Source organism: Vipera ursinii (assembly GCF_947247035.1).
Source record: "Vipera ursinii genome assembly, chromosome: 3".
NCBI lineage: Eukaryota > Metazoa > Chordata > Lepidosauria > Squamata > Viperidae > Vipera > Vipera ursinii.
The window spans coordinates 58,640,843-58,662,507 of record NC_139516.1 but is presented as its reverse complement, the minus strand read 5'-3'; the positions used below and the strand labels follow the sequence as shown (position 1 = coordinate 58,662,507).

Genomic DNA, 21,665 nt, shown 5'->3' with positions numbered 1-21,665 from the left:
TCATTTGGATGCTTCAGGAGAAGCCATCATTCCTCCCCGTCCAAAGCTCACCCATTTCCAAAGACATACAACATAGAATATGATCCACAAATATGTCAGTCATCATTGGCAGAGTGAGATGTTCATGGTAGCTCAACCACAATTACATACATACCACGTTTCCCCGAAAATAAGACCGGGTCTTATATATTTTTTTGGACCAAAAGACCCATTAGGGCTTATTTGGGGGGGATGTCTGACTTTGCGTTTGCCAGCCTTCCCACCGTCTGCTTGCCGGCAGCCGCAACAGCTTACAGGGCTTCCCAGGGCAGATGCTCCAGCAGATGCTCAGTTTGTACTTGGACTGGAAGAAGTGCAGTCATCTGCACAAGAGTTGTGGTGGCACAGTGGTTAGTATTGCAGGCTAATTCACTGCTCACTCCAGGAGTTCGATTCCGAGTGGCTCAAGGATGACTCAGCCTTCCATCCTTCCAAGTTCGATAAAATGAGGACCCAGATCGTTAGGGGCAATATGCTAACTCTGTAAACTGCTTAGACAGTGCTGTAAAGCACTATGAAGCGGTATATGTCTAAGTGCTATTGCTATTACTAATAACTACAAGATAAGTGTAAACTGGCACAGGATTTTGAAGAGAAAATTGATTTGGGGTAATAGGGTTACTGAATAACAGTTCCTTCATTCAGAAGGCTATTAGAATTAAGATTGAGTATATTTAAGCTGACAGTGATTTCATGCCATAATTTTCTAAAGGGCAGACTCTTTAATATGTAATAATGGGGATGCTTAGCTGAAGGAGGGTGATTGAGAAAATTATGTGAGCTCCAAAGTTATAGGTGCTTAAAGTTCAACTGATTTCCAAATCAGTGTACACTTGATTATGTTTAATCTAACTGTTCATCTAAAACAGACTGCATAGTCTGACTTTCTGAAACAACTTGCTTTGGAGTTATATCACATGAACAATGGATTAATAGACATTAATCAATAGACAAATATGGCTCTTTTTCTCCTAGAGCAGGGGTAGGCAACCTTGGTCTTTTATGACTCGTGGACTTCAACTCCCAGAATTCCTGAGCCAGCCAAGCTGAGGGGAAAGAGAGAGGTTTCCATGCTGAGCCATGCTGGCTCAGGAATTCTGGGAGTTGAAGTCCATGAGTCATAAAAAAGCCAAGGCTGCCTACCCCTGTCCTAGACCTAGAGATCATTTTCCCCCCTCTATGTCTGCTTTTGTGCTACCTTGTTTAAAATTAAGTCCTACCCAAGTCCTATAAAATGAATATGTATTTATTTAACACCAGCTTTGGACTAAGAAATTTATGCTTCTGAATCATGGGATCATAACTGTGGGAAGGAGCAGTATGTCCAAAGAACTGCTCCTTCAGGGTCATTTCACATCACATGGGAACATCTATGATGAACATATTAGATACTGTTAGTCATTTCCACAGTACTTGTTCAGCACAGAAAGTTTGTTACTACTCGATTCCTTCTTCTCTGCAAACATCCTAATGTGGTACAGCATGTCAGACTACATCTTTTATTATCTATGAAAGGCGTCCACAAACTTGTTACACATTGTTATGAAATATGTAGCACAATCTTCTTCATGCCTTTTATACATTTAATAAAAAAATTAAACTAATTAGATTATATCATTTTTACTCCTAATAAGAATTTGGTCTGAAACGTTCCTCTCCAGGTACATCTGGATAATATCTGTTCCAGAGAATGATTAGTTCAAATCTACGGTAGCACCTTCATACATTTTCCACATGAAAAGATCTCCCGGGTAGAAGCACGAGGGCTATGCTGTTTAAGTATGCAAGATTTCTGACTCAAATGACTGATCAGAGACTTCTAAACAGTTATATTCATTCTGACTGCGAAGATCTTGAGGGACAGTGAGTTAATGCCACAACCGTCCTAATTTTTTCACTTTCAAAAAGCATAACAGAACCACACTGTCTTTTGTCACATTTAAAAGCAGTCTGTTCAGTCTGCTAAGGTCACAAATGCTTGGGTCAGGCATTACAGAACTAAAGTAGGTGTAAAGTGGAACACATTCATCCAGTACATAAGTTGTAGGGCCTTATCAGCTGGTCTCATTGTGCAATGTTGATAGGCTAACTGAACAAGCCCTCCTTGATTGTTTGTGCAACAAGACTGTCTGTGTGCTGACATAACTGCAAATAATGTCTCTACCACCAGAGATATCCAGGGACATATTACTACACATCAACTTTAATCATTGCTTTGGTATTGTTAGATTATATAACTTGTCCTCTACCCAGTAACAAAAGCTGTAGTCCAATCATTTCGAGATGATTAGATTACGTACTCTCAATCTTCTGTACCAAGCATTTCAACAATAAATAAGCACAGAATGCAATGATAATAGTTACAAATGTAAGATTTTTTTAAAAAAATATACAGAGCTATTAACTCAGTTTAAAATATGTGTCAAACTTCTTTACCATAAATCTTATTTTGTGAAAAACAAAAACAAAAGGCAAACAAAATTATCAGTCAATACTACTCATCTTTTTTAAGGTAAACTTTATATATATATATATATATATATATATATATATATATATATATATATATATATATATATATATATATATATATATATAGTGTTAAGTATTTGTCAAGTCTTTTGAATACCTTGCTAGTTAAATCTTCTTTCCTGTTTCAGTCTAGACCAAGGCTATCCGTAGGCTATAGTCACAACTTACGACAGTTCATTACTTGTGTAAATTATTCAAATTGCTAATAAAGAATTATGGAGGCTGACATGGCCATTTCGAACTTACTTTGTTCTCATCAGTTAGTCATACCCTTTATCTGAGATTCGAACCTGCCCAGGTTATATATATAATTTTATATATAATTATATATATAATTTTGCAGCCTGGAATCAATAGGGTAGAGATTCTATTCCATCAATGGCAATACGCTTATTCCAGCAATGGTCCAGTGAGAAGAGTTAGGAAAAACCTTCAAAAAAGATGTAGATTTAGATGCCAAATGTATTTAAAATTAAGCTATTGAAATCATGAGTTGTTCTCCAAGTATGACTAAGTTTGGAGAGTCAGACAGTACAGAATTAAACTTGTATTTCAATATTGCTTTAGGCTTGTGTTGGCTTGTGCAATACAGAAGGACTCCTTAGGTTCCTGATTGGCTAGGCTTTCAAAGTGGTTTGTACTAGCAAAAACAACTGGATTTTTTTTGCCTTTAGTGTTTAATTCTCTTTTGGCTTATATTTATCAGAATTCATTTCCTGCCAGACAAATTTAATTGTCTTTCTTTCTTCTCCAACTTTTTTCTCTTTCTCTCTCTTTCCCTCTCTACTTTTCCCTCATATACAGAGAAGCTAATGACCTCTTCTCTGAAGCCATTTTCTTAGAACAAGCTGTGGAATTTTCCAGTGTGTTTAGAGCTGAATAAGTGATCTCTGGAAAGCAAATGCACGAAAGCAAATTCTGTATTCAAACTGCAGCATGTTCAAAAGGGTAACAGCTTAGCAAGCACTTTCAGAAAAAAGATCTGTACATGGATACAATCAACAGACAAAAGATTTGTTTCAGCATTATGACAGGTTTCCAGGTGTGGGCTGCAAAACTTCAGATTGCAACCAGTTGGCAGCAAAAAGTTAAAGGTTGGCAGGATTTTTGTAGCCCGTATCTAATAAACCTATGCTTTTTTTTGAGTCTGTGTTTACTTCTGGTGACTGCCTAGCCCTAGACTAGTCCCTACAGTTTTCTTCACAAGTTTTTTGGAAGTAGTTTGCCAATGCCTCCTTCTTAGGAATGAGAAACAGTGACTGGCCCAAAGTCACCTGACTTTGTGCTTAAGGCAGGATTAGAAATCATGGCCTCCTAGTGACCTGATGCTTTGACCGCTACACCAAACTGGCTCTATGGCAAACATTGTTGTACCTAAACCAAATTCTATCCCAGCTCTGCTGCTCCTCTCAATCTTCAGGATAGCTGGCTATATATTTAGCAAAATGGTAAGTTTCAATATTTAGCATATTTAATAGTAGAATAATAATCGACAGCCTTTATATCTCCCTGGAGGGTTTAATTATTGATCTGAAATTATTAAGTATTGGAAGCTGGGGAATTATTTGAGATTAATCTTTTGAGTATTATCTTCTACTTCAGTGATCTCCAACCTTTCTGGCTTGGTGGCCCAGCGGGACGGGGAGGGGAAGGAGATAGTTCTTGTGAGTGGTAGGCAGATACATGTGAGCATGCGCAGCTCCCCTCATGTTCAAGACAGCCACCGCTCACACGAGATTCATGCATGAGGGCAAGGGCCACCACTTGCATGAGGGAACCTTGTTGTCTTGTCCAATGATTTCAGAGCTGAAATGAGGAAGAGACTTTCAATTGGCCCTCATATACTGGATGGATCACTTCAGTCCTGATTAATCATGGTACTATGTTATATAAGTGAGAAACACTCAGTGAACAGAGATTCACAAATGAAGTACAGATAGTCCTTGTCTCATGACCACAATTAAGTCCAGAAGCCATGGTTGTTAAGCAGGTTACTATGTGACCTGACTGAATTTTGATTGTTTTTACGTAAGCAAATTATGTGGTCCTTAAGCAAATGTCGTGGTCATTAAGTGAATCCAGCATATCCAATGGGTGTTTTTTGCCATTTTCTGCTGGAAAACAGCAAAAACCATTGCAAATTGCATTTACATGGCTATGGAATGCTGCAACCAGTCATAAATACAAGCTGGTGGCCAAACACCCTAAATGCAATAACGTGACCATGGGGTTGTGGTGTGGCAGTCGTAATTGTGAGGATGGGTCATAAGTAGCTTTTTTGAAGTCTGTTGTAACTTTGAACAGTTGTTAAGTGGCTGGTCATTAAGTGAGGACAACTTGTAATAATATGATACCTCTAGCCATGAGATTCTTGTTTTATTGGCTTCAGAGCAGGAACATATCTTATGAGGTCTTCAAGTGTTAAGCAGTCAAGTGATACAGTTAACATTTGATATGCCCTTACTGGTAGTCCTCAACATATGGCTACATTGAGCCCAAAATTTTTGTTGCTGAGTGAGAAATTAGTTAAGTGAGTTCTGCCCCTTTTCATGACCTTTCTTGCCACAGTTGTTAAGTGAATCATTACAATTGTTAAGTTAGTATCACAGTTAAGTGAATCCCTGTTGACTTTGTTGGTCAGAAGGTTGCAAAAGATGATCACATAACTTCAGGACACTACAACTGTCATAGGTATGAGTCACATATGAACATTATATTCATTAAGGAGGGATTATTAGTGGCAATTGAGCTCTGATCCTTTGGCATATATAAAGTAGAAGATATAGTTGCTGAACTCCCCCCCCAAGTTTTAAAAAGGAAGATGTGAATATAAGCAAAACTCCCCCCCCCCATTTGTTTGAATCTTTTTCTCTGGGTGGGTCACTCTACTCTAATTTATAAAGAATTTGGATTTTGCCAAATTCTATGAATTTATAGAGATGTATAATTATATCTTGCACAGCCTATCTTGGTCCATGGATGTCCATAGCTTTTGAGCATTTATGAAATTAGATAGGTCCAGAACAATAGCACAGGTGGGGCTGAAACAACCTAACAATTCCACAACCTAAATAAATGAAATATCTATTAATACATTAGCTTCACATCTGCCACATTCAAATTACATTTCAATGGCAAATTGTGAATGGTGTCTGACTTTGGCTTCTGGGGGAGGTTTGGGGTGAGTGGATGAGATGCATTTGTTTAATGTTTATAACTAAGGCTATGTAGGCTTCAGGGTAACTTCGGTATCTCCACCAATAACCTAAACCGGGACCACAACAGGAAGGGTCATTCATATTGCACAACAAAAAACACAATTAAGCTACACAAAAGTCCAGCTGCTACTTCCTGCCTTACACCGATTGCCATTAGGCTGTTGTCAGGTTGGCCATCATGGTCTGGAGTATAGAAATGCTGAGTGAAAATAAAGAGAGGTTTTGTGAAACTGGCAACTTTCATTTTCCTCACAGATTCCATTCCACAGTATACAAACGCTTCCTTAAGATACATTTTGTGTCTGACTATAAATTCAGTTGAGGAGGAAAATCTACAGAGTGCTGAGGTCTACTCCTAAGTCTTCAATGTGTGTCTAATGCTTATACATACAGCTGTAAAATTTTGCTAGAAAAAAGAGAACAGCTATAAGATGTTTTTGATTAGTAACGCTAGAAGCTTTCTCCAGCAGATCCCCCAAAGTGACTTTCTCATGGCCTTTAGAAGGCAGGGGAAAATTTCTAGCCAAAAAGCAGCTAAGATGTCTCCATAGGCCTTCAAATATCCAGGCCACACAATCAAGGAAATCATTCTGAATTTGGACCTTGAGAGTTGCCTTGTATGCATCTAGAGTAATGCCAGATTTGTTGTATATGAAGTATATATCTGTTAGTGCAAAACCAGCCAGAGGAAGGAGAAAAGCAGGTGGTTTCCAGAGACTCTTATCTTTTTTTTTAAGAAAGACAATTATCTACAAGGTGGCTGTTAGAAGAGGGAAATTGCCATTGTAAGGATAGACATTTGCCATTTCTGAGTTGAACTGTTTTTTACCCATCTGGAACTGAGAATAGCAGCACAATGGCAGCACATGAAATTTATTACCCATCCCAGGCCTGCTCTTTTGTTTGTTTTCAAGTTATTGTAGTCACCTGACTGCCTTCCAAGAAATAAATGAGAAAGCTTAACAAATTTTACACGTTTTGAAGCTATAGAGAAGGGGTGTCAAACTGGCGGCCCGTGGACCGGATGCATCACACGCAGGCCACGCCCACCCCAGCTACTCAAAGCAAAAAAATGTCACGATACACCACGAGACGCAATTGAGTTTGACACCTATGCTATAGAGGGAAAGGGATAGAATAAAATACTACTAATTTCCTTACTGGCAACATCCAGCATCCCCTAGAGCAGGGGTAGGCAACCTTGGCTCTTTTATGACTCATGGACTTCAACTCCCAGAATTCCTGAGCCAGCCATGCTGGTTGCCTACCCCTGGCCTAGAGTCATCCAAACATGTTATCATGCCAAAATAACATGGATGAGGAGATGATTTCTATTACTTCAGTGATGGATGGTGGGGCCATCCATATAAATCAACAGTAAAAAAATGGTCTAACATGCTTATGCTTATTAGCTGAGGCAATAGCGTAAGCTAATGACTTAAGCCTCTATCACTTTTAGGATGGCAGTGAGATGAAGGTAACACAATGGAAACATAGCAGAAAAAAGAGATATTGCCAAAGCATGTTTACACAATGGTTAGGTGCAAACAAGGAAAGACCCTATAGTCGTAACTGTACTTATAAACGTAATCTTGAAAATCATCAGTATTACCGTATTTGTCAGTAATTACTCCCAAATTACAAATTTGGGGGATTTTGTATCACTCAGAATCAGATGATTGCAGCAGCTGAAATAAAATATGTAAACACCACACTTTTTACTTCTTATAAATTCTGGAATTGAATTTATGTAATCAGTTGAAAATATGAATTAATAGCACAGTCAAGGAAGCAGATATTTTTCATACCAAGAAACTACCATAGGGATAAATAGTATGGAAAGGAAATGAATCAGAGCCTTTGTGTTCTCAATCTATTGTGGAGTCAGGGAGATGGCTCCTATTTTAGCTAGGGGGTTTGAGCACAAACAACATTTATTTTATTTTTTATTTTTTTATTTTTATTACATTTATATCCCGCCCTTCTCCGAAGACTCAGGGCGGCTTACAAGCTTAGCAGTAGCCTTCATTCTATGTATATGCCTGCTTGTTAGGGCTTTCACACACACACACCCCAAGCGGCATTATTACAAAGTCAGCTTATTGCCCCCAACAATCTGGGTCCTCATTTTACCTACCTCGGAAGGATGGAAGGCTGAGTCAACCTTGAGCCTGGTGGGATGCGAACCTGCACTAATTGCAGGCAGCTGGTGTTACTTAAGGAGGCATCAGCCCACTGCTCCACCAAGGCCATCTAGGTCACTGCTGCACTACAAGCCTGGGTAATGCAAATCCATGCTGATCCCACTTACATATGCACATTCCAGGGAAGGAACAGCCTCCTTCATTCTTCTCACAGCTCTGCAGAATTTTGCATGTCTTCAAGTGTGTAGCTTGCAGCTGCTCTGTGCTCCTCAAAAATCAGAAAGAAAAGAACAGTGAATATGGATCACTCACCTTCACTCACATCGAAATGGGTGGCAACTTTTGGAGGGCTACAGAGGGTTTTTTTTAAAGGACACAATTAAAACCATATTGTTTTTTTAAAAAAAAAATTCAAGAACCTGAGTCTCAGTCCACAAGGATCCAGACTCCAGAGTAATGATTTGACAACCCCTCCCCGCCTTCTAGAATTTTCAGAATTATATTAACGTATACAGGTGGTCTTTCACCTACAACTTTTCATTTAGCAACCACTGAAAGTTACCATGGCACCGGAAAGACTGACCTAGGGCACTTGTCATAGCATCCCCATGGCCACATGCTCAGAATTTGGGCACTTGGCAATTGGCATGTATTTAGGATGGTAAATGTCATGTCGGTTGGGCTGCTTGCTTGTGAATAGTTATTTTTAAAATAAATAAACAGCTGACACCATTGCAGAAAGTGGAGGAGACCCCAATTTGAACTATGGCTTTGACAGTAGCCCAGACTCCAGGTCTCCAGTGCTGTTATTGGCTGTCCCTAGGCGGCAATGGTTGCTTTAAACCAGGGGTGTCAAACTCAATTTAACTGAGGGCCACATCAGCATTGCGGTTGCCCTCAGGGGGCCGGGTGGGTATGGCCAGGGTGGGCGTGGCCCACTGGGTGGGCGTGGCTAGAGTGCGTATGGCCTACTGGGTGGGCGTGGCCAGCTCTACATCGTTCGCATCAAGGGTGCCTATGGGGGCCTGGGCAGGAGTGGGACAGATCTGAGGGTCTCTGGCAGAAGGAGGGTCTCTGGGCCAGGGCCAAGGCAGTGGGGGCCGTTCCCTCACTGTTTCCAGGATGGCTTCACGGGCCGCATGAAACCACTTTGCGGGCTGGATCTGGCCCCCGGCCTTGTGTTTGACATATCTGCTTTAAATCTATTGGCTGCCACCTAGGGGCTAGGCTATAAATTGCTGCTAGTTGCAGCCCAATTCTCAGTTCAGATTCTGCAAGCAATAAACCGTGAGTTTTCCTGCACTCACTTGCCTCGTCTTCTTTCCTGCGCGAAGAACCTGTGATATAACATAAAGCAACTTGCCACCAGCAGAATTGCCAATGGTGATGTTTCCATGGACACCACTGAGTGTGCCCATGATTTTGATATTCTGATAATTTCTGTCAGTAGGTGTTTTCCTCTTTATCTCTGATTCATTTTAATTATTTCATTACAGTGTTTTCATTGAAATGCTTATTTATTGGGTGCTTATAAAACTTACATTATTTGCATCTGCGTTGAAGATCCTTTCAGGGATTAATTGTTGAGATGTTCTAAAAATAAGCTGCTTGATATAGTCCTAAGTGGAAGTGTTTCCTACTAGCTTTACAGTATACACAGCTTATAGCCTACATGTTCAGAAACATCATCGCCCCGAAAGTTATTTAAATAAAGAGCATAATAATACACAGGAAATAACCAAATAATAAAACTTTGCTCTAACAGGAAGAAATGTCAGATTCAGCAATGTCTGAAAACTACCACTTCCTCGCGCTTGCTTCCTCTTCTTGGTAACCAAATCTAGTGAGAAGCAGCAATGTAATATAAATGCTGTATGATGTGGTAAACTGAATTGCAATATGCATTCAGGAGTTGGATAATTTCTCTGTCTGTCTAATTTGCCAACTCCTGAAGCTACACATAGTCCTCAATTTATGACTATTTGTTTAGTGACGTTCAAAGTTATAACATCACTGAAAAAAGGAACTTATGAGCTTTTCCACTTATGATTGTTGCAGCATCCCCAAAGTACGTGATCAAAATTCAGACTCCTGGCAACTGACTCATATTTATGACAGTTGCAGTGTCCCAGGATCACGTGATCACCTTTTGTGACTTTCTGACAAGCAAAGTCAATGAGGGAAGCCAGATTCACTTAACAACTGGGTTACTAACGTATCAACTGCAGTGATTCACTTAGCAACTGAGGCAAGAAAGGACATAAAATGGTCACCAACTGTCTTGCTTAGCAACAGAAATTTGGGGGTCACTTGTGGTCGTAAGTCAAGGTTGTAAGTTGTATGCCATCTGACACTCAGTAACTCTGGGCAACTTACAGCAATCAGAAAAATTACAGTAATATTAATAAACACACACACACACACACACACACACACACACACACACACACACATATATATATATATATATATATATATATATATATATATATATATATATATATATATATATATATATATATATATATATATATGCGGGACACGGTGGCTCAGTGGGTTAGGATGCCGAGCTTGTCGATCAGAAGATTGGCAGTTTGGCAGGTCAAATCCCGAATCCGTTTAACAGAGTGAGCGCCTGTTACTCGTCCCAGCCTCTGCCAGCCTAGCAGTTCGAAAGCACGTAAAAATGCAAGTAGAAAAATAGGGACCACTACAGTGGGAAGATAACAGCGTTCCGTGCGCCTTTGGCGTCTAGTCATGCCGGCCACATGACCACGGAGAGACATCCTTGGACAAGCGCTGGCTCTTCGGCTTTGAAATGGAGATGAGCACCGGCCCCTAGAGTTGGAAACAACTAGCACACATGTGCGGGGGAACCTTTACCTTTAATATATATATATATATATATGTATATATATGTATATATATGTATATATATGTATATATATGTATATATATGTATATGTATATATGTATATGTATATATATGTATATATATATATGTATATATATATGTATATATATATATATATATACATACACACACACACATACATATACATATACATATATATTAAATGTTTGTTAAGCATTTAAAACATATATATATGTATAATTTTTATACATTTATTATATAGCAAATTTTTAATTTTACTATGATAAAATGGTATAATTGTTCTCAGCCTTAATTCTCAATTTTGTCAAATGCTAATGCTAGTATTATCTGCCCTTTGACCGGTTAGAGAAGATTGCTTTCTATTTCAGCGATTCATTTCACTTTGTCTCAGCAACTTGTGTTAGCAGCAGTTCTTGCTAATCACTCAGGGCCAGATCTTTCCTAGTGTGATTTCAAAGGATATAACACTTTCAAGACTTCAACCCAAATAAATATATGTAGGAGAAAAGAATCCCATTGTAGCTACCAGGCTTCCTGGGAGGAAGAATGGCATAACAATAACTAACAACTGGGAGGCAAATTGGTTTTATCTATAAAAAGGGAAGTCTCTTTCAAGCTGAATGTGACTCCTAGTGATTTTCATGGATACACCCATGGATAATTTCCAGTTAGGTTTGCCCCACCACCATCCCCCACAATTCCTGTATCCTTTCCAGTTCAGAGCAAGCACACACGCCTCTAAGTAAATCTATCAAAAATGTAGCTTGATGTTTATTTATCAGAAGTCAGCAAAATTCAAAGACAGTTAATGGGACAAAAGACAGGCAAAATCAGAGAGAGAGACTGATGGAGAGGGAGAGAGATTAATAAAAGGGCAACAGGTAAAAAACCAGGGAACTTAATAACAACAATCCACAGTGTCAATATCTATATATCTAGAGGGCCATAATTTTCCAGTGCAACTGAAAACAATATTATACCGTATTTTCCGGCGTATAAGACAACTTTTTAACCCATGAAAATCATCTCAAAAGTTGGGGGGGTCGTCTTATACGCCCAGTCATCTTATATGCCGGAAAATATGGTAGATAATTAGCATGGATAATAGACTTTGGTTATTTATTTTTTAACCTTTTATGTATATAACAGCTGCAGTATAAAGAAGGAAAGCATGAGACCAGCTGACCCATCTTCTAATCTATATAACGAAGGAAGCAATTTGGTGGACACTCATGAGCTACCCAACACGGAAGTGGTTGGTCATTATCGTCTTCTCATATGGACTAACCAGAGCCAACCTTGCTTAGCTTTCTGGATTAGCCAAGATTGTACAGTATAGAAACTGAGACTAGAAGGTTCATTTTGTAAAGGGGAAAAGCATCAATGTACTAGTGAGATGGCATCTTCTGTAGACTGATATGTAGTAGTGATTGAAGTAAATGCCGCACTTGATCTTAACCAAAAAGCTGAAAAGTGAAGTTCATAGATGTTATGCAGTGCTCTCACGATTTGGACGTAGCTTTCCTGTTCTAAATGTATCGCATCTTCCTCTTTCAAGTCCCTGTTCCTTCAAAAAATGGAATTTGGGAAAGAGCAGTATTTGGCACTTCGGCCTCAAGACAGTTCAAAACATACTGTTCTTCTCCATAGGGACATTGTTGAATTACATCTAGAAGCCCAAGGGGCTTATAAATGTGAATTGAGTCTCAAAAGTACGTGAACTGCCAAACATCTGCATTCCCAGGAGACATCACGGGAATGGCGAAACCAGTGACAAAGCAACAAAAATGTTTTCTTCTTGGGTTAAAGGCACTACAGCTGTTGAGGAAACCTCTCTATTTCCCACCAGAAATGTAGACTTATTTTTAGAAATGCCTTGAGTACCACTTTGATCTGACCTTCTGTTTTGAAACAGCTTCTGTGCAATGCTAAACAGAGACAAGACGTTTCTGTTTTCATTTTGTCCTCATCTTTAGAGTACTGATGAGGTGCAGTGAACAAATTGCTTTGCTATTGTGGGTGGGGAGGCGGGGAAGGGCTCTTTGGTTTCCATGAGCAATTCTGGGGACTCTTGAAAAATAGCTAAAAGGAGCCAGGAGAAGTGCTTTCTTTTTAAACTGGGGCTTTATCAAAGTGCTTCTTGGTGCCATGCTTGCAGAGCTCACATTTCCACAGAAATAAAGCAATGGGAACCAGCCAGATGTTCCATGGGAGCACTTTGCTCTTTATCTTCATCAGCCTCAGTCTGGCAAATTACCTTGCCAGAAGTGGTTTTGTAGAGGTGTTTGAAAAAGTGGGTTTCACTGAAACAAAGCAACCCTGCAAAACCACATTCTTCACACAACACATTTTACCTATGAAGTTCCAGTCACAGAAGCTGTAGGCTTCTTACGTTTCTGGGAAATACGAACAGAAGAATAAGGTCAGTCTCCTCACTAAGCTTGGCTCCTGGTGAGTCAAATACATCCAGGTTGTTTTCCAGGGAACAACATGGACTTGTTTTGCCACTGCTTTTGTTATGCTAAGCTTGTAAGCCGCCCTGAGTCTTTGGAGAAGGGCGGGATATAAATGAAATTAAAATAAATAAATAAATGTACGGGGATGAATGAAACACAAGCAACGGCTCACTGACACCATCAGGTGGCTCTGTACTGTGATTGGATTGGCTGACTAGCACTCGGGATAAAGGGATTGGCCACGAGCGTACCTGGCCAGGCATATAAGGGGTACAGGTAACCCCTATTGTTCAGTTCAGTACTTCCACCAATAAAGAGCTGCCATGCTGAACCCTTTGTCTGTCGTCTGGCCATGCGGTCGAGAACCCACTACACCAGGGGTGTCAAACTCAATTTCACTGAAGGCCGCATCAGCATTGCAGTTGCCCTCAGGGGGGCGGGTGGGTGTGGCCAGGGTAGGCGTGGCCTACTGGGTGGGCGTGGCTAGAGTGCATATGGCCTACTGGGTGACCATGGCCAGCTCTACATCGTTCGCATCAAGGGTGCCTATGGGGGCCTGGGCAGAAGTGCGAGAGATCTGAGGGTCTCTGGCAGAAGGAGGGTCTCTGGGCCAGGGCCAAGGCAGTGGGGGCCGTTCCCTCACTGTTTCCAGGATGGCTTCGCGGGCCACATGAAACCACTTTGCGGGCCAGATCCGGCCCCCGGGCCTTGTGTTTGACATGTCTGCACTACACAACAGCTTTCTTCTGTGATATTTTTTTTCTTGCATCTCAATCAGGGGTTTTCTGGTGGCTATTCCTACAGATGTACTTCTCCAGGCATTTTCTTGGCCACCCTGGCAACAAAGTGCCTGATAAGACGGCCTTGTAGTCTAATACAGTGGGGTTCTTTTACTTTCTTACATGTCCATTGCTTGTTAGTATACTGAATCCTTCTTTCTTAGTTATTTTTGGGGGGTTTCATTTCAGGTTAGACCAGTGCTGCCTACCATTTTCTCCAGATTGATGAGAACCAGGAGAGATGTAAGAAAAAAGTTCAGCTTCCAGTTAAATATATGCATGGATACTACACTTCACTTTAAATGCTGCTGATGTTAAGCTCTGCTGGACAGTTAAGCAAATAAGGAGGACTTTGAAAAAAAGATTGGGGGAAAAACTGCCTATTATTTATTTTTCAGAAAATATTTTTATGCTTTTCTACTTGAAAATTTTCCTTTGAAAAAGATAATTGCCACCCTGGCTAATCCTAAATCAGAATGGCTCTATGCCTTAAGCAAGTTTTTAACAAAGACAAAACATTTCGTCCCCGTAAAAAATTTGAACCAGGCACCCAGCGGTTTGAGTTGTACAAAAAAGCCCAGGCTTCTCTCAAATCAGGACTAGACTTAAAGACTGTGGTCCAGTTGCCCCCAGGGGAGAACATCAATGACTGGATTGCAGTGCATCTCGTGGACTTCTTCAACAGGATAAACCTCATTTATGGGACCATATCTGAATTCTGCACCGAGAAGAGCTGCCCCATTATGTCTGGTGGTCTGAAGTATGAATACCGATGGCAGGATGATTATCGATTCAAGAGACCTACCAAGCTTTCAGCACCTCATTACATGTGCATGCTGATGGACTGGATTGAGACACTAATTAATAATGAAGACATCTTTCCTACTAGAATAGGTAAGTAAGTTTTGATTGCTCCCTGGAAAGTTGAATGAATGAATGAACCTTTATTGTCAAAGTACAACCATGTATACATTGAGATTGGCTGAGCCTCCCTTCATGCCCCCCCCACCAACTCACAGTGACAACAAACCCACCATCTTGTTACACCCTGTGAGCTAATTGCACATCACACCGGACTCGCAAGTCAAAGTTCATTCTTTCAAACTCTTTCTCCTTGTAACATAGAGCATTGTTTATTTTGGCTTCAATGGTTCTCCAAGTTCTTTTATCAGTATTCTAAAGTGAGTATCCCTTCTACTCACTTCAGAAGCAAAACTGGAAAAGAACCTGGGATCAGTTCCTGGGAGTGGGGGCAATTCCTTTCCCCATGCTGGTCCTTCCATAAAGCATGTCCATTCATCAACAATGCCAAAACTGACTAACTCAGTCACAGATCTTCACCTTTTAGTATTTCGTTTTCTTCCTATTTAGCTTCCTTGTTAAAATGGCCAGCAACTCTCTGTCAGGGGATACCTTGGAGGATCTTTAGAACAGATTTTGATTTCCAGAAATGTGCACTGTCCCCCCTCCCAACAGGAGGACACAATAACACAAGCCTCATGCTTCTCATAACTGTCAGAAGATTCGCTACTCTTCCTTGAGGGAGCTGGATGGCCTAAGTACCACAGAATTTGGATGTTGGTAATGCTGCCAGGTGCCTTAATCTACTATCCTTCACTAAAAAAATGAAGGTATTTGAAACACTAAACTAACTGACAAGTAATATCTTCTCCCAAAGGCCTAGTAACCGATCAGTCCCTCAGAGAAAGCCATGAGTTTTCAGCTGCCTTTACTCCACCATCATCCCAGGAGAAACAGGAAGAGACAGAAATCTCTTTTTTGTTGCCCCTGACTAGAAAAAACTTTATAGGACGAGACATTATAGCAGACATGTCAAACACAAGGCCCAGGGGCTGGATGCGGCCCGCAAAGTGGTTTCATGTGGCCCGCGAAGCCATCCTGGAAACAGTGAGGGAACGGCCCCCACTGCCTTGGCCCTGGCCCAGAGACCCTCCTCCTGCCAGAGACCCTCAGATATGTCCCACTCCTGCCCAGGCCTCCATAGGCACCCTTGATGCGAACGATGTAGAGCTGGCCATGCCCACCCAGTAGGCCATACGCACTCTAGCCACGCCCACCCAGTAGGCCACACCCACTCTGGCCATACCCACCTGGCCCCCTGAGGGCAACCGCAATGCTGATGCGGCCCTCAATGAAATTGAGCTTGACACCCCTGCATTATAGGAAGGGAGAGAAGCAGGTTCAGTCTCTATCCTTTTCCTCCTCAGAGAAGGATCCCTCTCCTAACCCCCTTGAAGGCAGCGACAATGACCACCTTTGAAGATAAGAGGCAACTGACCAAACAGGAGAGAGACATGCAATTCCCCCCTTATACCATGTCAGTTTTTAAATCCAGTCAGAAAAAGGGGAAGATTGCCATGCTGACTCAGGAATTCTTGGAGTTGAAGTCCACGAGTCATAAAAGAGCCAAAGTTGCCTACCCCTGCACTAGATGGAGAAGACTGTAGCCAGTCTCTGTGTCCACTGGATTGCTTCACTGCTACTCAGAAAAAAGGCAAGATTCATTTTTTAAAAATACAGATAATTAGCCACTCCTCTCCCAGGAATTATTCTGTGAAATTATTGGCTTAACCCAGGGTCTTCAAACTTGGCCCTTTTATGTCTTGTGGACTTCAACTCCCAGAATTCCTCAGCCAGACTTCAATTCTGGGAGTTGAAGTTCACAAGTCATAAAAGGGCCAAGTTTGAAGACCCCGGCTTAACCTCTAATGAACCACTTCAATGCATTGAAGACCTTAGGACTTATTTTAATGAGATGACTCACACAAGGGCAGCAGCTCTCTGATGATTATTAAGGCAGCTGCATCTTTTTTTCTAGGCTTCCAGTCAAGCTTGGGGGAAAAAATCTCTCCTTTAATGAGCTGAATCATTGCTACAGTGCATCTTTAATATTACTGTTAATGTAGCAGGTTGGCACTAACTGCAGACAGCCAGTTCTGCTTTTTTTTAAAAAAAAATGCAAACAATACTTTCACAAATACAAAAGGAGAGTGTTAAAGATGAGTATTGAATTTTTCTTCTATTGTGAAAGATTGCCATTTTGACACAGCATGTTTCTTCTCATTTTCACAGCTGGTCAGCTCCATAAATGCTTACTTGTGTCATTTCTATCTTTCCCCTTCCCATCTCCTTTCAAAAATTAATACTTTGCAACTTTGCAGCTGTTTTTGTGCCTTTCTCATCATACTTTGGTTTAAAGCGCAGATTGAGGCTGATTTATGGGAAAAGGCAAATAATAATAATAATACTTTAAAAATCCATGACAAAATACAATTGTTCCAAATGAATTTTTCTTCCCAGATTTAACAATAAAATAGCTGAAACAACAAAAAAAAATCTAACAGGTTTTACTTGACTGCATCAGAGAAATGTTAACTTGGAAAGATGAATTGTCTAAGATTCTCTTATGTAATATACCTGTGCTTATTGTTTCTCATTTATAATGCATTAATATATCAATCAATACCATACTAGAATAAGCAGCACTTTGAACTTACCCATTCCTTACTATGATAGCATCAAAATGACAAAATGTGCATTGTGATTCCTAATGCAAACTTGCCCGTTTCCTAATTGTGACACACAGTGTTGTATATAAATATGTAAGGCGCAGAGTTTGCATTATGATGTCCTAACAGGCATTTAGTTCCTTCTTCCATTCCTCCATCAATACTCTTGGATACTGGGCAAGGTGGTGATCAGGATTTAGACCAGGGGTATCAAACTCAATTTCATTGAGGGCCGCATCAGCATTGCAGTTGCCCTCAAGGGGCCAGGTGGGTATGGCCAGGGTGGGTGTGGCCTACTGGGTGGGTGTGGCTAGAGTGCGTATGGCCTACTGGGTGGGCATGGCCAGCTCTACATCATTCGCATCAAGGGTGCCTATGGGGGCCTGGGCAGGAGTGGGAAAGATCTGAGGGTCTCTGGCGGAAGGAGGGTCTCTGGGCCAGGGCCAAGGCAGTGGGGGCCGTTCCCTCACTGTTTCCAGGATGGCTTCACGGGCCACATGAAACCACTTCGCGGGCCGGATCCGGTCCCCGGGCCTTGTGTTTGACATGTCTGATTTAGACATTCTACAGTTCTGCCCTCTATACTCATAGGATTGTAGTCAGACAACATTTTCTCTTTCAGGATAACATTGAGTACCATTTATATGTCTCTACTCATCCAATTATAATATTTGTTCACAGATAATCTTTGCAGATATTCTTAGGCTTTAAATTAAAAACAAACTATTTGTAAATGAACCAAAAATGTTATATGACATTCAACTCACTTCAAAATGGTTGACCCAGGCTCCCGATAGCAAGAATTGAATGTTGATGCATTTGTATTCCTTGGTCATAAAAGTAGACTCACAAATTACCTTTTTTAGTATTGTTTCAGGAAGTACTGAATACAATAATGTAGCTTGCCTTTTTCTGATATGCATTATTCTCTATGAACATTCTGCCACTTTGCGAAGCTGGAGAGAAATTGTGGCAATCCATTTCCACATTCCAAAGATGATTGTAAGAACCAAAAGCTCATGACTCTTACTGAAGAACAAAACAAAACAAAATCTTAATAAAAATATCCTGCTTGTAGTCTCAGAGGTCAAGAATACTATATGTGAACTGCAATTCACTTTTAATATTGCAAGTGAAATTAGCTGTGGAAAAAGAGCCTCAGGAGAAAAAAGAGCCTCAGGGAGGATTTGGCATACGTTCCCTCATTATACATTTATTCTTCAGATCAAATTGCCAATCTTGGTTTTTAAAGATGAAGAAACACATTAAAAACAAGCACTGGGAGGGGAGAGAATTGCCATTATTAGGCTTAGTCTGTCATCCAAGAAATTCACAGCTAGAAACTGGGAAATAATGACCATTTTTACATCGATGACAAAAGTGTCTTCATAGTATCATCCAGTCATTCTTGAAGTAATATAAGCATTCCTCATTACTGTTATTTTGAAACAGCAATGGCAGGATGACTCTAAAGTCACTAGTAGGGAAATGACTAATGTCAGCAATATGGTATTGAACTTCAGTAAAACTTTAATTGGATGCCAGTGAATTGACATTGCAATTTCCTAGGATCCAGAGATAACACCATCAATTATGTTTTGTTTGCCATTGCCTTCGCAGCAGTGTGTGCTTGGTTAAATTGCTACACACTTGAGCAACTGCTAGCTAGTTAGCTAGAAACACTTCTGTTTAGAATGCATTGCAAACTCTGTAACATTGGAGAATTACTGGACTGGGATTATGGCTAGGCCATAGCTTTTAAACTTTTCCAGTTTTTCACTTTTTCAGTCAACATGGTACCATACAAAGCTTGGAGGAAAATAGAATAAAATTTTTCTTTATATTTTTTCTCAGTGAAAGCTGCTCAGAAAAGCACCTTAACAAACACATGAAAATAGATGGTATCCAAATTGAGACTGGATACTACTACTATGCAATGTTTGTTCAGTAATCTTTCCTGGGCAAATAGCCTGAGACAGTTCAAAAGTTTAATATGCTTTTCCTAGTTTCAATTGCAATATATTAGATTTGTGTTTGTCTAAGCCAGAGGTGTCAAACTGCCAGCCGGCTTGCATCATACAGAGACAGCGCCCACCCAGCTCCAGCAATGCAAAAAAAAGTTGTGATATGTCACAACATGTCATGTGTCACAGTGAGTTTGACACCCATGGTCTAAGCCAGACATGTCAAACACAAGGCCCGGGGGCCAGATCCGGCCCGCGAAATGGTTTCATGCGGCCCGCGAAGCCATCCTGGAAACAGTGAGGGAACGGCCCCCACTGCCTTGGCCCTGGCCCAGAGACCCTCCTTCTGCCAAAGACCCCCAGATCTGTCCCACTCCTGCCCAGGCCCCCATAGGCACCCTTGATGCGAACGATGTAGAGCTGCCATGCCCACCCAGTAGGCCATACGTACTCTAGCCACACCCACCCAGTAGGCCACGCCCACCCTGGCCATACCCACCCGGCCCCCTGAGGGCAACTGCAATGCTGATGCGGCCCTCAATGAAATTGAGTTTGACACCCCTGGTCTAAGCTGACCTTAGATATTATAGTGTTACATGAAACAAACATATTTTATCAGATTTCTACCATGCTTCCTGATTGGGAGAAGGTTGTGATCTCTCTTCGGGCAATCAGAGAATACTATTCTTGCTTGTGAATGTCCTAATGAAAGCTTAGTTTTTTGCTTTTACTGCTTAGAGCAAAATTGCTTTTCATATTTCCATGTATAAAGCAGTAGGAAAAATAATAGATAAAAATAATTTTTCCTTTAATACACTTGACTAGCCATGCATGGTTATTCAGTTGCAATTGGGGGAAAAATCAGAACTCAGCAGGATATTATTATTAACTTAATATTTTTCAGCAAGTGTTGCTCTATGTTTTTTTAGTATTCTAACTTCAATAAATTATGTAAAGGAGCTTAGAACTCTATTCATCCATCAGGATAATTTTCCAAAACTGAATTGAATAAAGTATTCATTTGGCCAAGTGTGATTAGATACACAAGGAATTTGTCTCTGGTGCAGAAGCTCTCAGTGTACATGCAGCAACACAATAATCATAATCATCATAATAATACCAATAAGAGGGGTGAGTAAAGAAGATAATAAGGATAAATAATACTACAGCCTTACTACATGGGTAAATACACTGTTGAGAATTAGGTGTTCAGCAGAGTGATGGCCTGAGAGGAAAAAACTATTCCTGTGTCTGGTTGTTTTGGCATGCAGTGCCCTACAATGCCATCTTGAAGGGCAGGAATTAAAAGAGTTTATAACCAGGTTGTGAGGGATCTGCAAATATCTTCTCAGCTTACACAGGTGTTCTGTGGAAGACAGGCTGGTTGAACAACATGAGGTGAGTTTGGTATGGCAGGATAAGCCAGCAAGTGAAAGACTGTGTCTGAAAATAGTCCACATCTGCCTTGGGGCTATAGAGAAAAAAATCCCCAATACATCCCTCTTAGGAGAGGCAGTTCAGCAGTGTTTGTGACTGTTCGACTCTACTCTCCATTCCTCTTAGTCACATGACCTAGAGTCAAGCAGAGCATGTGCAGCCACACTCTCACACACACAACCTTTTCCCAGTGTGTGCATCTAATACAAAGACATTACTGTACTTCTTTGTTCAGAATGCAGATGCATTTTATGATCAGTGGCTGGTAAACAGGTGGGGAAAAATTTCAGAAGCTGCATGCTTTCCCCACTTTGCTTCATATTTTAGTTGTGAGAGTAGTTAGGGAGAAAGCTGTACTAGAAATATCTTTAATCACCACATTAGGGTTTTAAAAAGAGGAGCAGAAGGTTTTCATTAAAGAGTGTTGAAGGAAAAGTCTTCATCAGGGTTCAGTCCAAGCTGGGAATAAACAACACGATGACTGCTTTAGAAAGAAGGTTGTAGTTTATTGAAGAGGAGAGCCAGACAGAAAGATGGCTCTGGAAAAAGAGAGAGAGAGCACATGTAGGGAGTAGGTTTTTATACCCTCTAGGGCTCTTGAGGTGGTTTCCTGTTTCTGTTTGAGGCTTTGCATTTCTTGTGTCATGTACTTTGAACTGAGTCTGAGTGT

At 40.7% G+C, this 21,665-nt stretch overlaps 1 protein-coding gene across 1 annotated transcript in view; it reads left to right on the top strand.

The window, feature by feature from the left end:
* The window catches only part of MOB3C (MOB kinase activator 3C), a gene marked incomplete at its 3' end in the record, with an annotated part of 33,698 nt that overhangs the window by 1,139 nt on the left and 10,894 nt on the right, over positions 1 to 21,665 (top strand). The window contains exon 2 of the mRNA XM_083359629.1: positions 14,254 to 14,958. Coding sequence (XP_083215755.1) covers positions 14,541 to 14,958 — 418 coding nt within the window. The 5' untranslated portion in view covers positions 14,254 to 14,540. The remainder of the gene's footprint in view (positions 1 to 14,253; positions 14,959 to 21,665) is intronic.